At 33.6% G+C, this 16958-nt stretch overlaps 2 protein-coding genes across 5 annotated transcripts; both read left to right on the top strand.

The window, feature by feature from the left end:
- Window positions 1-544: 544 nt before the first annotated feature.
- LOC135834812 (fer3-like protein) lies at window positions 545-4355 on the top strand. Of its 4 annotated transcripts, XR_010556769.1 has the most exons (6): window positions 545-744; window positions 1119-1338; window positions 1442-1574; window positions 1670-1833; window positions 1917-1999; window positions 2393-4355. XR_010556769.1 is itself a non-coding variant. In XM_065348781.1 (5 exons), exons 1-5 carry the CDS (start codon window positions 682-684, stop codon window positions 1922-1924), a joined length of 588 nt encoding a protein of 195 aa, XP_065204853.1. In that variant the 5' UTR covers window positions 545-681; the 3' UTR covers window positions 1925-4355. The 4 variants fall into 4 exon arrangements, 2 of the variants coding, with proteins under 2 accessions (XP_065204853.1, XP_065204852.1); XR_010556768.1 differs by having other exon boundaries at window positions 1670-1999; XM_065348781.1 differs by having other exon boundaries at window positions 1917-4355.
- A 1115-nt stretch (window positions 4356-5470) lies between these two features.
- On the top strand, window positions 5471-7109 carry LOC135834810 (gamma-glutamyl hydrolase-like). Its single transcript, XM_065348779.1, has 4 exons — window positions 5471-6041; window positions 6162-6273; window positions 6383-6612; window positions 6710-7109. Exons 1-4 carry the CDS (start codon window positions 5776-5778, stop codon window positions 7074-7076), a joined length of 975 nt encoding a protein of 324 aa, XP_065204851.1. The 5' UTR covers window positions 5471-5775; the 3' UTR covers window positions 7077-7109.
- The last annotated feature ends 9849 nt before the right edge of the window (window positions 7110-16958 follow it).

The raw sequence follows: 16958 nt of genomic DNA, 5'->3' as shown, positions 1-16958 counted from the left end.
TCATTTTCACAACTTTGGAAACCCCTGAATCAGTTTTTTCAATTCGATCTCAAAAATTCGTTTCTATCACCTCAATCCATCTTCTAAAGTAAAAATTTCTTCTTGAAGAATATTCGTCTCGCATAATGGCATTCCCAAGTACATAGCTAGGTATGAGAAGGATGATAAAATGAAAATCGTCCTCCCAATTTATTCCTCCTTAAAACCACATTATTATTTTTTCATCATTCGATCACCACAGTTTGAAAAATCAACTCCCACACGCGTCCAAAAATTCGGTTATTCGGAGTCGAACATTTAGTAAATTAACAGCACATGCCGAGACAATGAGTTATAATGAAGGAACTATGCTAACTTGTGCCCCTTTTTTCGAAATGGTACGCTAGTTACCTTCAGGTGGATGATAATTGTTTTTTTCTCTTTTTTATTGCGGCGTATACCCAGTACCTACGTTCTACCTTCAATTAATGACATATGTGCGTATACGCGACAAAGTATCGTTTTTTTACTTTTTAACCAGTGTTTGAACAAGTGTAACGACGCGACGGAGACAAATTTTCGAATGTTTCGTCAAACTACTCGTATTTCGAATGAATAATTCGTTGCGAGTGGATCGTCGTGGAGTGAGATATGGTTCGAGTGATTTGAAAAAATTAGTGATTTTTTGTGAATTAATTTTATATGAAGAAGAAATATTGTAGTACAATGGAACGGCGCAAAACGACTGACCAAATCAAACAGGAGGTAAAAATACTAATTATTCTAGCTAGATACTTACTAGATTCGGGTAATTGGCATTGAATGAAATTTCAAATTTTTATTGCATGTTTTCATCAACACCTGATAAAGCCAAGCAAATTCAAAGTAAGCATCTGAAGAAGAATGCATTTTTCAAATTCCTAACAAATTTGCCCAATTCTGTTTAATTAAGTGGAGTAATTTATTTCATGAACCCCATAATTCGGAATATTTCAAAATAATAATAATAATGATCGGATGAAATTGTTTGGAAAAAGTTTTTGAATTTTTGAATAGATCAATCATCTGTAAAATCGATGTAACTCCAGATGAAAAAGCACCTGACGTGTCTCGTGTTCTAAACTTTGGAAAATTTTCAGCACATAATGTTGGAAGAAACGCCACGAATCATGTACGTAGGACACAAAACAGGCATAGAAGAACCAAACTTGGGAACCATTGCAGAAGAAGATAGCAAAAATTCGATCACGTTGTTGAACTCGATAAATTACGAAACAACTGAAAACACCGAACCATCACAGTGCTGCAAATTCGAACGTACTTTAAACAATCGTCCAAAGAATTTTGAATCTGAAAGAGGTAAACTGTATACTTTTGTGCTAAGGCCTTCGATGTTATTTTACTCTTAAAACCAACTCGTTTCTGATCGTATGTACTCGTATTTTGAAAATTCGCCATTTAGATTATAAGAAATCTGCGTGTGATCGAGAAAGAACCAGAATGAGAGATATGAATCGAGCATTTGATCAATTACGAGAAAGATTACCTCAATGCAAACCACCTGGTAAAAAATTATCGAAAATAGAATCTCTTCGGTAACTATCTCCATTTTTCCTCTTCTTATTATGAAATACCAATTTATACCAAACTTCGAATAACGAAAACTTACACCTATTTATGTACTTTCTAGCCTCGCTATTCGTTACATACGACATTTGCAAGCTGTGCTGGACTATGGACCAGATTATGAGAACAAGTTGTACGCTGTGCCATATACTCAACAGCTATCCCCCACAGCTGGAGGTTATTACTCGTATCCGCAATATTACTGCGCTTCTCCTTTGCAACCAAAATGTTGGGAATATTCTAACATGTAAAATTTAATATGTATCGCATCAATTTCAATATTTTTTCTAACTTATTGAACACTGTTTTAGTTGTCTAGATAATTATGAAAATGTAAAATCGACCGGATGATGATATTCTATGTCAGAATGTGGAATTGTACAGTTCTTAATCGGTAGGTATTTAATTCTGTACATAATTTAGAATAATAAGGTAATACTCGCTCTAGTTTTTACCCCCCCCCCTTTGCGGACATTTTTGTGAAAAATGAGCCTCCAAAGACGGTCATGAATCGATTCGTGAAAACCCAGGGTGTCTAACAAAATTTCTCCGAAGAAATGCAGTACTTTCACAGTACCTTTTGCATTACCTTCTTTTTTTAAAATCCAGCTCACACCGACCCGACCCCCCCCCCCCGAAAAAGAATATATTTTTGAACCGGTTGGAATTTTTCGATAAAATTTTTACGAGTGTTGATTTAACAAGTGTTGCCATCTTTTGAGGTACAAAATGAACATTTTTTTAAAAATTTTCACCAATTAATTCATTTTGAGGTTTTTACTTGCAGTACCTGCAGTACCTGTTGGACACCCTGAAACCATACCTATTATTATGTTTCGTGCCCGTTTGAACAGCTTCATTTTCCATTGAATGCCATGGTTCATCAGGAGACCTTGAGAAATATGATGCGAATATTTTAGTCGATTTTTCTTAGAGGGAAAAAATAAATATGTAAAGAAGTTTGCTTTGATTATAAGGATTTCCATCAAAATGAGTTTGTTGAGTACAGTACATCACTGAACTCTACACAATCCGGTCCATGAGATGAGCTAATTATGCTTCATCACAACTGTTTGGACAACATTTCAAAGGGAGCTTAAAAACAAAGAAAACCCATAATTATTTTGTATCTTCAATTTCCCTTTCCCTCTACCTCCCTATTTTCAGAACTTTCGATCGCTGACGACTATGAAAGTGCGATGTAAATATTATTTTTATTTTTGGGAAAGTATTTCAACGCATGACCTTGAATAGTGTCCAAAAAACACTTGCTACAGTCGATATAGGTACGTCAAAAATGTAGACCAAAAAAAATTGAAGAAGTATAAATCGAACTTTGGTTTACTTTTGGATGACTAAATCGTCAATTTTGGACGACTTTTTTTCAGTAGGTTTGAAATAATTCTACTTTCACAATCTTTTTTCATGATTGAATATTTTTGGAAAATTACGCTAAATTTTTACAATTTTTCATCTATTTTCAGCCCATTTAAATAATTTTTAAGCAATTTTCCCCGTTTAATTTTCCTGATTTTTCCATCAATTTATGGTAACTTTCAGTGACAGGAAGGTCAATTCAACAATATAACAGTAACACTTGAAAACATAAAATCAAAGCAAAGAACTTTCATAGCAAATTTCAACCACAAAAAATTTCCAAAAATACGTTTCTTGTGAAAAAAAGTGTTTATCTACATAGCAGTCCGGCAATTTTGAAGCCCAGAAATACGTCTATTAAATTTTTTCAATAAAAATTCGAGCAAATAATCTTTATAAACTCCCAATTTGATTTTTCAATCGTTTAAATCTTCAATAATGTTGTTACAGTTCGAGGGGGGGGGGTATAAAAATAACAAATTCATTTTTTTGTAATTATTCATTTTTTTTTTTTGGCCAACCTAATATTAAATCAAAACTGTTACAAAATACTGAATCTTGTTAAGCAATGCAATGTGTTCTGATTTCAACAAGCTTTTCAGTGTTTATCTAAGTGGGTAATTCTCAAAAAAAAAAAAAAAAAAAAGAAAAAAAGAAAAACTAAATTTTGGAATGCATAATTTAAAAAAAAAATTGAAAATAAGATCATTAGTATCGATGTCTTTGATCTATTTTGAGGCGTTTGTCTGAATTCATTCCTCAAGGAGGAGACTGCATTCGGGGAAATGCCTTGGAACCAATCCTAGTTTGTCAGAACTTTTTGAAGAAGACTGGGGATGTGAATTTACGAAAAAAAAACAAAAAAAAAAACAAGTCGAAAAACATTTTGTTTTTTGCACGACAGATCTCACAGATAATTCCATTTAGAAACCAGCTTCTGCGTCAACTTTCGAAACAACGGAAAAGAAATACATTTCTATAAAGTCAATGAACCTAATATGGCAACTCAATAGAAAAACATGACACTATTACATTCATTTTCAAATACAATACATGCTGTGTGACCGACAACTCGAAGAACAATTAGGGTGTAAAATGGAATGTGCACCAATTAAAGGAGACACTGAAAATTTTCAATACCAGATATGGTGTGTGGGTGTTTGGGAGGAGGGGGAGGGGAGGGGATGATCCAAGCATTAACCAAAAAAAAAGGTTCGTGATTAACTCTTTGGGAAATTTGCCATTTACATAAACGAATTTCACAGTTTTTAGAGAATTACACCAGCTCCATTAGATAAAAAAAAAAAAAAATCCAAAAATCAGCATGTCCAACAAAACTTACAGACAAAAAATCATGACTTTTTCATGACCTATTCTTCACATTTTCACCACATGAAAATACTCTCCTCCCCTCCACCGTAAAAAAAAATTTAATAAATCACTTGAAACTGCGAGGAAATCAAACAGGGTTGCCATTTCTTTCAAGATTAAAAATTGAGTATTTTAGTTTTAAAATTTTTCTGATTTAAAAAAAAAACAACAATAATTTTTCATTTTTTTTTTATTTTATGGGCTTTTGATAAACAGGGTGTCTAACAGAATTTCCAAATGAAAAAGGTAGGACTTTTAGCAGGACTTTCAGCAGGTCATTTTTCGAGCACTTGTGGAATTTTTCAAGGTGGAGGGAGGGGGAGGTGCTCAAAATTTACAATTTCTGTAAGAAATGTTTGCTTTTCTGATGATTTCAAACACGTTATGATTTTACTTGAAAAAGTAGACGCCAAAAGTGAAACGTTTCACTCCAGTTTTTCGTTTCATTTTCTCCTAATCAAATTTTAAAAATTGATGAATATCCCATCAATTCATGTTCGCTTAAAATCAAAAACTCAAATTCTACTATTTCGATTGTAAATATTTCATATTAATATTTGCTGCAAAAGTTTGATATTCGAATAGTGTTTTTCTTTTTTTTGAAAAATTTTAAAATCAAAAGAGAAAAGCAAAAGCTCTCTCTCATGTAATTCAAAATCTAAGAAAATCGACAAATGAGTCTTTTTCTACAAAATTTGTTCAAAATTCCGGGAAAAATTGAAAGTTTGAAAAAGTCTTATTGAAAAAAAAGTAGGGACTTTTGGATAAAATTGTTGAAAAGTAGGACTTAATGTAGGACTAAAAGGACATTTCAGGAAAAAGTAGGACTTCAGAAGGACTAATAGGACCAGTAAGGACCTGTTAGACACCATGGATAATAAATTTAAGTGTTTTTCGAGCAAAATTCATGACTCTTTTCATGACTTTAATGAACTCCTATCAAAATTTATGACTTTCATGACCGTCAGATACCCTGAAAATGCCCTAAGGGAGGTAAAAAAAAAAAGGACAGTTACCACTATAATAATTTTTCCCTCTCAAGTTATGTTGCTTCGTGAATTGTTATCATAATATTTCAAACAGGAAGTGATCTGATTGTGAGCATTCTGCGTAGGTAGGTAATGTATAAATGTAAAGTATGTATATGAGATAAGCTACCAATATTTTTTATTATCTCGAATGAATTGTTTGAAAAAATACATATGACATTGTTTCTATAATATCACACTTGTCGTTTTTGTATACTAACCACATGACTGTACAGTATTATCTATAACGTTTATTTAATTCAATTGTCGATTGTTGTTATGTCTCCAAAAACTTCTACAGTGCATCTGATTGTTCTACAGCGTGTACCTACAATTTAGTCTCATTTAAACAACCGTTGCAAGTACACGTGGTATTTTAATTTTTTCGTTACAAATGTTGTTGTTATGTGAATTAAATATGGCGAAAATCGCCATCTTAATAAATATATTTTTCTTATTACAATGCGGTTTTTGTAAGAGAAGTGTTAAAGCGAATAAATCGCCGATTATAGGCGTTCTATCGCAAGAGCTTTTGTTTCGAAACCTAGAACTTTTTCCAGCATCTAGTAGTTTTATAGCTGCTTCGTACGTGAAAGCTGTTGAAAGCTCTGGAGCTCGAGTCGTGCCAGTTGTTATCAACAAGCCGGAATCTTACTATAGGTAATAAGACTAATTTGGTCAATGATTTCTATTTTAAAATATTGTCAAGTTTTTTTATGAGAATTTTTTCATTTCCAATTCATAAATGTTGAGCTGAACTTCTTTTTTTTTTCAAACTAGGAATATTTTGAATTCAGTGAATGGTTTAGTGTTGCCTGGAGGTGCCACTTTCCCAGGTGATGGAAATCCTTATTACGATTCGGTAAAAATGGTTTACAAAATTGCAAAAGAGGTATTTATACAGACGATTATGATTATTTATGACACCCAAGCCTGAAAATTTATCCTTCAGTCTGTAGCAATCGAAAATTTATCTTCATATTCGTTTCTTAATCCTGCAGATGAACGAGAATGGCACAACGTTTCCTATTCTGGGAGTCTGCTTGGGATATGAATTCATGCTGATCGTAGCAAATAATGACAACAATATACTAAAAAGATGCAACGTAACCCACGAAAATCTACCTATAAAATTCCACAGCCCATACTTTCAAAGTACTCTGTTTTCACGTCTGAGTACACGACAAGCACACACTTTACAATATCTCAATAGTACTGTCAACTTTCACAGGTACGTCTATTTATTTACCAAAGATAATCTAACAAGGTAGTCTTCCCGAGCACTTAATTCACGAATATTTCCTCGTTACACGTGTATACCTATATAGGTGGTGTGCTCATGTGACCGATTTTGACAATTCGAATCTGAATCAAGACTGGAGAATAACTTCCACCAGTACTAGTTTAAACAATACAGAATTCATAGCCAGCGTCGAACACAAAAAGTATCCATTTTTCGCGATCCAATTTCATCCTGAGAAAGTATCATTCGAATGGAATCCCGATCACAATATACCACACTCCGAACCAATAGTGCTAGCCAATCGGTATTTCTACGATCAATTGATCTATCACGCTAAGAAAAATTTCAATAAATTTGCCACTATAGGTGAAGAGAACAATTCGCTAATTTACAATTATTTTCCTCGTTTTACCGCTTCGGTGACGAGTTATTTACAAATGTATGTATTTTAATCGCCAAATTACACATTTTTTTATACTCTGGAATCTTTTTCAACATGAATAATTAAACCAATCAACGACTAACTTCGCAACTCGTTCACTCGCCGTGTAAAAAAAAAAAGGGTAAGGGATGACAAAGCTTTTCAATTTTATACGTCGTTGTGTCGTCTATCTCTTCCTTCTCTTCCTAACCAGACGACAGGACGACGAACGAGTACACTTAAAAATAAACATATTAAAATGTACACGAAATAATACACACAGACGGTCGACGAGGCGAAGAGGCGACGTTACAAAGCTTCATATCAACTAAGTGGAAAAAGTTAATAAATTATACTCGCAGTAGCGAGCAAGCCAACGAGCAGATTTCGTAACATGTCCAAGTTATATAGCGAAAAACTTTCATTCTCGCGATATTGTTTTTCTCCCTCTATATAGTTTGACATCACTTTCTTCATTCTGTTCAACTCTCGCGAGCAAAAAATCCACAAACGACATCGGACACACAGCAGAGTAAAGCTAAAAATGAAAAGCTTAAAAAAGAACGAGAGAAAAATTTGGTAAACATCATCAAAATTCTGTTATCGAGCAACGACGACAACAAGATTGATATGGTAATTTTGACTTTTTGTGTCGTCGTTTCCGTCGGTCTCTCGCAGCAATGAGGAGAAAAAAAACACCAACCAACCGGACGTACACAATATGAAGTTATAACTGGAAATTTTTTCGTTTTCGTAAAAAAAAAAAAAAAAAGAAGGAAAAGAAAGAAACACACAGCGAGGTCAAAAGGCTGAAAAAGTTTAGATATTAAGACGTAGTTATGGAAAACAGCGAGGCTGATTGAATTTTAACTCGACGCGCACGAAGCTGGGTAATATTTTCCTGCTAGATACAGAGAGAGCACCAGACCAGGCCAATGGTGGACGTGGAGTCGTACTATATACGGTGCACACGGTACGTACTCGTACATTTGTGGAAAAGAATAAGAGTTTGCGAAGGGGATTTACATTAGGAATGATGTTGTAGCCTGGACGGCAACTTATTAGATATTCATGGTATGGTAATGCGAAGTGGCCAGTTTATGTAAACAACGGCTGACCTCAAAGGTTTACTATGTGGTAACAACTAAGCAGACCTTTAAAAGGCCAAGTCTGATGCTTTTTCAGCGAATATACCATGTACATTGTAGAGGTATGTACTATCTCTTCTCTACGACTATACGAGTGGAAATTCCCTCTACTTTTAGGGTATTTTCTTCGCGTGGTGCGAGACGCCATCGCCACCGCCTCTGTACCCCACAGTCATCGATAAAGTTGTTCTTTTTTTAAGGCTTTAAAGGTTCTTCATGATTGAAATATGTAGTTGGTTTGGGGAAGGTTTTTTCGATGGGTGGTCAAATGAAAGTGTTTTTTTCAGGTTTGGTGACTTTTGAAGGCAGCAAAAAACTTTTTTGAATCTCCTTACAAGGGGGTACGAGTTATTTCTAACTGATACCTTCCGATTTAAACGAAACCAAACCACGTAGATTAAAATAGCACATTCTAGATTTTCGTAATCAAAATTTCAAGGCGCTCGCAGCTCGAGTTCACCAGGGTGGTCCTCAAATTACATGAAAAAAATTGATTCCTTCTGCTCCCAGCCCTCAAAGTGGTGACCTTTCCTGAGGAAATAATTCCCTATTCATTATTTTTTCCATTTTTGAAAACCTCAGGCTGCAGTGGGCCCCTCAATTTTCAAAAATTTAAAAAAATGCGACTTTGAAGCAAAATTTTCAAAATCGAAATTTCAAGTTCCAACACTTGAAAAGTCTCTTTTGAGTAAAATGAACTCTCATGAGAATATTACCCCTTCCCTAGAAAACCAAATCGTTCCCCTACAGAAAAGCTGAAATTCGTATTTCACATTAAAGTTCAACTATTTTAGGGGGTCAGTTTGGTTTTCAATAGAGAGGGCTGAAATCGTCATGAGGGTTTATTTTACTCAAAAGAGACCTTTCAGAGATACAGAACTTGAAAATTTGAAATTTTAAAATTTTGCAGTCAATTTGTAGATATTTCATAAAATTTTTAAAATCAAGGGTCACACCGCAGCCCGAGTTTTTTGAAAATGGAATAAATAAAAAATAGGGAATCAATTTCTCACCAGAGGTCACCACTTCGGAGGTTGGGAGGGAGGAAAATTCCAACTTCGAAAATAAAAACCACCTTAGTGTTCACTTTTGAATTTTAATGAATTTTTGAAAACGTCAACTGCTATCTTTAGAGACAATTTAACCCCCTCCCCCCAATCTACGCTAATCTTCAATTCGCCCCAGCTTCATGCCCTTCTGGAGCCCCCGGCGAGTTTTCAACTTTTTTTTCAGAAATTTCAAATTTCTCTGGAGAAGCCAATAGTGGGTCTTAGAACATACCTACATATAAATTTCATTCGATATTGGTGCTCATTGAGCAACATTCTTTAGGCTGTCTCAAGGGACGGTACAGAAAAATTCTAGGTCTGTTAGTCCACCACAGGATATTATTTAGCCTTTTTTCTAGAACAATTGGAAACTCTCGGGGAAAATCACAACCCCGCTGGAGGCTTGTGATGACGGAAAATGGTCCACAAATATGACCCCCCCCCCAACACACACAACGGGTGGTAAATACGCGACCCGCGCTTGCTTATACACCATGGCCAACTCTTGTAAATCAAACAATCAATGTGATATCGTGTTCTCAAAACCTCCACTCATTTCGGATAAGTATCGTTTAGTCATTAGCAAAGCATAGCCGTATGACTACTGTGAATCACCAATTTTTTTTATCGTTAATGATACATTGAATTACATTTTAATATTATAATACAGAAAAGATGAATTCAACGAGTGTCGAGTCCCAAGAAGTGATAAATCTTCATCCCCATATTCCTTTTCGCGTTCGACTTCGAATCCTAAATGTTTGTCCCTAAAAGTTTTGAACTTGTAATTAGATTGCATCTGATCGTTATTTTTTTCACAAGTCGAGGTGCTTTCGAAGGAGTTGATGAATTCGAGAACGGTTGTAATTAATAAAAAAAACGTCAAATCGGAAGCTGGATGGAAATAAGAATCATTATCTTCCATACCAAACGGTCTTGACTGCAAATGGCTTAGGAAACGATGAGCAAGGAAAACTCTTCCCAATGTTTTCAACTGACCTATGTAACTTTAGAGGTCTGTAGAAATATACCTGATCTACAAAATAAATACAGAGAACTAAAACCTCAATTTTCAACTGCATTCAACGAAAATACACAAAAAGATGTACTTATGGTAGTTGGGGTGGTCCTTCAATACATGACAAAAAAATCGTGATTTCTTCTGCTCCTAGCCCTCAAAGTGGTGACCTCTGATGAGAAAATATTCTTTATTTTCAATTTTTCCCATTTTTGAACAACTCTGGCTGCGGCGGGTCTCTAAATTTTCAAAAATTTGAAAAAATCAGAGCAAAATTTTCAAAATTCAAAAATTGCAAGTTCCAACACTTGAAAAGTCTTTTGAGTAAAATGAACTCTCACGAGAATATTAACCCCATCTCTCGAAAACCAAATCGTTCCCCCCTACAGAATAGCTGAAATCCGTATTTTACGTTAAATTTCAGCTATTTTAGGGGGTCAGCTTGGTTTTCAATGGAGGGAGCTGAAATCGTCATGAGAGTTTACTTTACTCGAAAGAGACTTTTTATAGAAATAACTAAACTTGAAATTTCAAAATTTAGCAGTGAATTGGTATTTTATAAAAAATTTCGAAAACTGAGGGACCTACTGCACCGCAGCTCAGCCTGAGTTCTTCGAAAATGTTGAAATAAAACACAGGGAATTATTTTCTCACCACCCTAATGAGCCCTCTACCCCCCTTGGGTACACCACTGAACAGCCTGAGATTAGCAATTTGCGATGTCAGCAGATATTTTATCATGATTCGTGATTAAAAATGATTTCTTTTTATGCTGCTTTTATGTTACAATATCTATACGATGATATAGATATCAAGAAACCGGAACGAAAAAACTGAGGTAAAGAAGGAAGAAAATTTTCAAGATTGAAAGCATTTCTGAGAGCCGCAGGAGGTTTAAATGGTAAGGAAATAAAATTTGTACCATGCTGTGATAAATTTTTTCCAATATAAAGTAAGACGGGGTTGGTCTCGTGGTTTACGGATGGGCTTTGACAGATATGATTCGATTAACTTATAAGAATTCCGCTTGCTATCATTTCCATCACTTTCTATTGATCCTGGCGAAATAGGTTCAATATGTATGCAAGAAGTAAGTAAGTCCATTTATATTATCATGACAGTGCAATTAAGTCAATACCTTATACATATATTATGTACTTGTAATCAAGGTATGTGCAATTATAAAATGTTTATAAAATCAATCAACTTCATTAATAATATAGTTAATATTTTAATTATGTACACATGTAGTGTAGGTAGCATATCTATTTTGTGAAATTATAATCTTTCTGTCTTCTATCATATTCATCAGGATGATATTTGGATGCCACTTGTAAAGTAACCCACCGTACAAAAATAATGAGTGATAATCTCATCGAACTTATACATTTTGCCATAATGCAATTCGTCGATATCATAGTGATGAATCTTTATCCCTAAATCTGAATTGTATTCTCATAGATGTTCAACCCACGATGCAAGAAGTAAGTAGATTAACAGATGATACTTAATGTTGTTTTTTTTTTAAATCAACATTTTCATGTCAAAAATAATAAATAACATTTGTGCATCAGGAAGAAATTTTCTCATCACTTGTTTAAATTCCAGATTCCTTGATGGAAAACACTAGTCCATCGCATCTATAGTCCAACTAAAACTTAAAAGTTCAACAGTTGACACACATATTTTTTCACATAATTTTCAAGTAAGTATTTTTGTATTTTTACACAAGAGTCCATTAGGCTACCTAATAGTGAGGATCATCTTTGACTTTTTGAGGAAGTGGGAGAGGAGGGGATTGATGTTGAGACTCGATAAAAAGTTGTGAAGCGACCTCAATAGACAATAGAGGAAAAATTTTGTGTGCAAACTTAAACAATCACTTTTCCAGCAAAGTTTTAAAAAATTTAAAAATTCACATTGAAAATCAAATATGTAAGTTTTTTCCATGATGATAGATCATACTTACGTATTACACCTATCCACTTGAAAGTAAAAAAGCAGTTTTCGACATTTTTTCACTATCACATATTATTTTTTACATAAGTTTTGGATATGTCCAATAATGTACGTATGTATATATTAATTTTGTTAGTCATGCAAGACCCCTGGAAAACTAAAAAAAATTCAGAAACTGGGTTCCTTACTTCCAAAAAGACAATCACAAGAAAAACTTCCGTTTCAATTTTCAATGTAAATTTTAAAATTTGAAACTCCTGTAGAAAAGATGATGAATTTATGCCACAGAACCAGAAATTTTCGTCCAATCTTTGAAGGTCCACTTACAATTTTTCATGGAGTCCCCCATACAATCTCAAAACAAAGGTGAATGTTGACCTGGCTCATTAACCAAATTGAAACCTCAAAATGGCTGACTCAAACACCATTATATGAGGCGATGAAATTCAGCGTAGGAGCGCCATCTTTTTGTTTTTTTTTTATTATTTTAGCGAAAAGAGGAAAGCGTCAATCGCGCGACTTGTTTACTTTTTTACTCTTTTCATAGTTTTGTTTTTTTTTTAAATTTTATCATTATTACTTTAGTGAAATTGTAAAATAAATACGCTGTTACTCATTGTTCAAAGCGTAAAAGCGCGTTTAGTTCTCAATTTGAGAATAAATAGACTGACTCTTTAGATTTAATAAATACAGAAACAGAAACAGTACAGAATTTACAGAAGCCGAGGTGCAACAAATTGTGCAACCTTAGACTCAACGTTCCTCTACCACTACCACCACTAGAAGGGTCTACCAGAGAGATATTTTAGTGCCTGGAAACCATGGTGCCGATCTAGAGTGGCTAGCTGGGGAGTACTCTCCAAAAGCAAAGAAGTACTAATCACGTGATTAGTAAGCCTGAAGGTAAACTCACACATGAGCGGGCATGTGAATGAGCGATGAAATTTCTGAACAAAAAGTGATCTACGTGATCATAGGATGAAATCACGTAGATCTCAAACGAAGAAAGCTACTTCACGACTGTAGCAATCTTCTCAAAAATTACTCTTTCTTTTTCATTTTTTTTTTACTTCGAAACAAATTACTTTTTTCTAATAAAATTTCTAGATCTTCAATTGAATGACTGAAATAAGACTTACGATCATCCTAGTTCACCATCTTTCAGCATTCAAATAATCTTGGCACTTTATATCTTAAAATATTTTTTTTGTAAGTAATTTATTGTTTCCAAATTCCCGTTAATTATTTTTTGTTGTTTTGAATCGAATGAATCTACAAGGGACGAAAAATTTTGTCGTTTCAAGTCCAATGATGTATTTTTTTTGTTGTTTTGCTTTATCTTCCTTCGAATCACCAATTCAATTTTTTTTCCTTATAAGGAATCTCACTTTTCAAAGTGTCACAGCAAGAGACCAGCATATAAGATTGATTCACCTCAATAACCTCTCAGTGCTAACATGTCCAAAATGCCATTTTTTTTCTTTTATAAAACCACTAACTTCATGAACTGTTCATATGCAGATGAGTTTAAAATGTGATTAATTTTTTTGTTTATATTGAATTTATAAGTCTTAGGGATAAAACAGAGTTGTAACTAAAAAAAGTTATGCTCTTACCAAGTACTTGTAAAATATTCCATGTACATACCTATATTGCATGAAAAAAATTCAAGCTTCAATGAATGCACATTGCACAATAAAGTAAATTGAAATATTTAAATATTATTGAACTATTTATAGAGTGGCACAAAATCAGATTATATAAAATTTATTAGTGCTAAAAAAATAAATCCATTGTGTTTTGACAAAAATTCAAATCACAACAAATAATTAATACATTTGTACCATTAATAAAACACGGAATTCATTTCTATAACAATTTTTAGATGTTAAATAAGATATATATTTTTTTTTTTCAGAAAAAAAAGGGTAACAACCAATGTGGTGATCACACTCTTGGTCCAGGAATACCTCAGGCGCATGAATGTGATGGTTTCTTAAGCACAGTATCCGGATGATGCTGAGAACTATCAGGGCACAAACCAAATTTACCTCATTGCGAAAATGAAGGTGTTCAACCAAGATGTGTCTTTCTACGCCATCAACGGTTTCGTTATCATTGGAGACCAGCTCACATATTCTATGATAAAGTGCTCTAAGGCTCTGGAAAATGGCTGAAAGAGTGGTCTAAGGAGCACCCACTTTAAACAAATTTTCTGAATAAACTTACTGATCAAAATACTTCAAACTCCTAACTCTTAAGGTTTATAGCCAAAATATCAAGCTTCAGTTTAAAACTTATTTGAGCATTCTAGGTTCAAAATTTTTGAAGCAATGATGAAAAAACTTAAAAGTGGTTCAATGCGCCCGACCCTACTGTAAGCTATTATTTGTGTGAGGTACATGAAATTACATGTCAAGTTACTTAATTATTCGCAATTCTCATTGAGGACATGTTTGTGGATAGTTTGAAAAAATCCTTTTATAATATTATTCTATGTGATTGTAATGCACCACTGCACACCATAGCTAAATAGAATTTATACCAGTTAAGAATAATATTGTGATCGGGTAATAACTCCTTTTTAAACCTATACCATGTTTTTTGTATAAATATGTATGCAACCATGTTTTTTATTGCAGAAGAAGTACATCAAAACCAATGGAGTGCAGAACAACGTTCATACTAGGTATATGGAAAAGCCTGCTGGCAAATAAGTTCACCTCAGAGTTGTCAATAAAAATTTTGGACTAATCCACCATGTATGAAATTGTATAAGGTAACAAGCAAAATCACATTTTGATCCAGTATCAATCCTTTTATGAGCTAATTTTCTATATAATTTCAGGAATTTGTGTTTAATGGAATGTTATTCTGTCCACTATCAAAACGGAAGTATGGAATAAAAAAAACAAAACAGGAGCAAATGTTATGGTTCATTTCGGTGTGATAACGGAGTCTGCCTATTTTTGTGAATTTAGACATTGTATTCATTGTATTAATGTGTAAGATGGGTTGTTCTCTATTAAATGGTCCAATTCAACTCAATTCCTCTGGTTTAGGAGTTATTATAGCAATACTAGATGGATTTTTGGAGAGTTAAAAACTGAATTTAAGCAGTAAATGTTGAAGATAATTAGGTAAAAATTGGTTCACTTTTTTTGTCAGTATGTAGTTGGAGACTGTGAGTATCTACTTATTTGCAATTTTCAACATTCATGTTTATAAATTAATTTGCATACTCTAGAAATTTTGAAGAGGAAAAGTGATGAAAAACAATCGCCCCTTCAATTTTTGTAAAGATGGCACATTTGGTGTTGATAATTACTTACATGTTACAAAACATGTGCAACAAAATGAAAAGGGAAGAAGAGAATGACAAATTCTATGAAAGTGTCAAAAGTTTTTCTTCGCTACCATTCCTCCACCCCAAAAAACAATTACCCATCATTAAACCTTTGAAGCTATTAAAAAATAAAATTTCCATTTGTACAAAGATGTACCTAAGCATATAATTTCTTCTTGTACATCTTAAAACTCATTAAGTAATTTTTTTGCATCTAAGTTAATCTTAAAAACATTTTTAAGCTTACAACATACAAGTATGTGCAATGTGCATACACGTTTCACGTGATCGATTCTTATAAAATTGACTCTAAAAATGCTTCAATGGTTTGACTTCATAATTGATGAGGTCAATGTGATACTTCTGGAGACAATTTTTCAATTGACCACCACTTAATGTTCACCATGATAAGATGGAAAGGTGAAAATTTCTGACCTGCAGTGACTAGATCAACTCAACTGAGCAGATAGCCTATATCTCATCCACATCATCACTATGTGCACTTTCTGAGTGCCTGTGGTTTACGCCCAACCATTAAAATAGCCCAAACTAAGTAAATGTTCGTCCCAACGATGCAAGAAGTAAGTAAGTCCATTTATAATATCACCACAACAGTGTAATTCAGTAAATACACCATACATACGAGTATATCATGTACTTGTAATCAAGCTATGTACTCATACAATTATTGTTCATAAAATTAATAAATTTTACTAATGTAGTTGGTATTTTAATTAGTATAGGTAGCATATTTATTTTGTGAAATTGAAATCTTTTTTTTCAGCCGCCCCAAACCACTGAATCAGTTCTCTTCACTTAAAAAAAAAAAGTGAATTTGAATCAGGAAAATCAATTTTCTCTTCTGGAAAAACTCCTTGATTTTTACTAAAGAAAATCGTGTTTTTTTCAATAGAAAACCTAAGGTCGTTTTTTTAAAGGAAAATCAAAATATTAAAAAAAACAACCCCCAAAATCGCACATGTTTAAATTTCCCTCAAATTGATGATTTTGTCTGTTGAAGGAAAGAAAATATGTAATATCTATTTAAAATCCTATTAACACAGAAGAAAATTCCATGTGCCAACAAATGGCTACAATTATTGAGAACATAAAAGACAAAAAAATTTCACAATATTGCAACCATTTCACATCAAGAGCCAGGACATGCGAAATACAAACCCATTCAACTCGACTTCCTTTTGTATTTTTTCCCTCCTACTCATACAATACATCCTGCGTTTCAATGCTATTCTGTCTACTTTAAAGCCTTAAAGGTTACTGTTATGTTATATACATTTGGTTCAGATGGCTGATACTCCTGTGTCGAAGTGAAGTGCGAGCTGTTCTTGTTGCTTGATTTATTTTCGAAAAATGTCTGAAGAAACGTGTATTT

This window comes from Planococcus citri, chromosome 2, assembly GCF_950023065.1.
Source record: "Planococcus citri chromosome 2, ihPlaCitr1.1, whole genome shotgun sequence".
In the NCBI taxonomy this organism is placed as follows: Eukaryota; Metazoa; Arthropoda; class Insecta; order Hemiptera; family Pseudococcidae; genus Planococcus; species Planococcus citri.
This window is presented reverse-complemented; position numbering and strand designations above follow the sequence as displayed.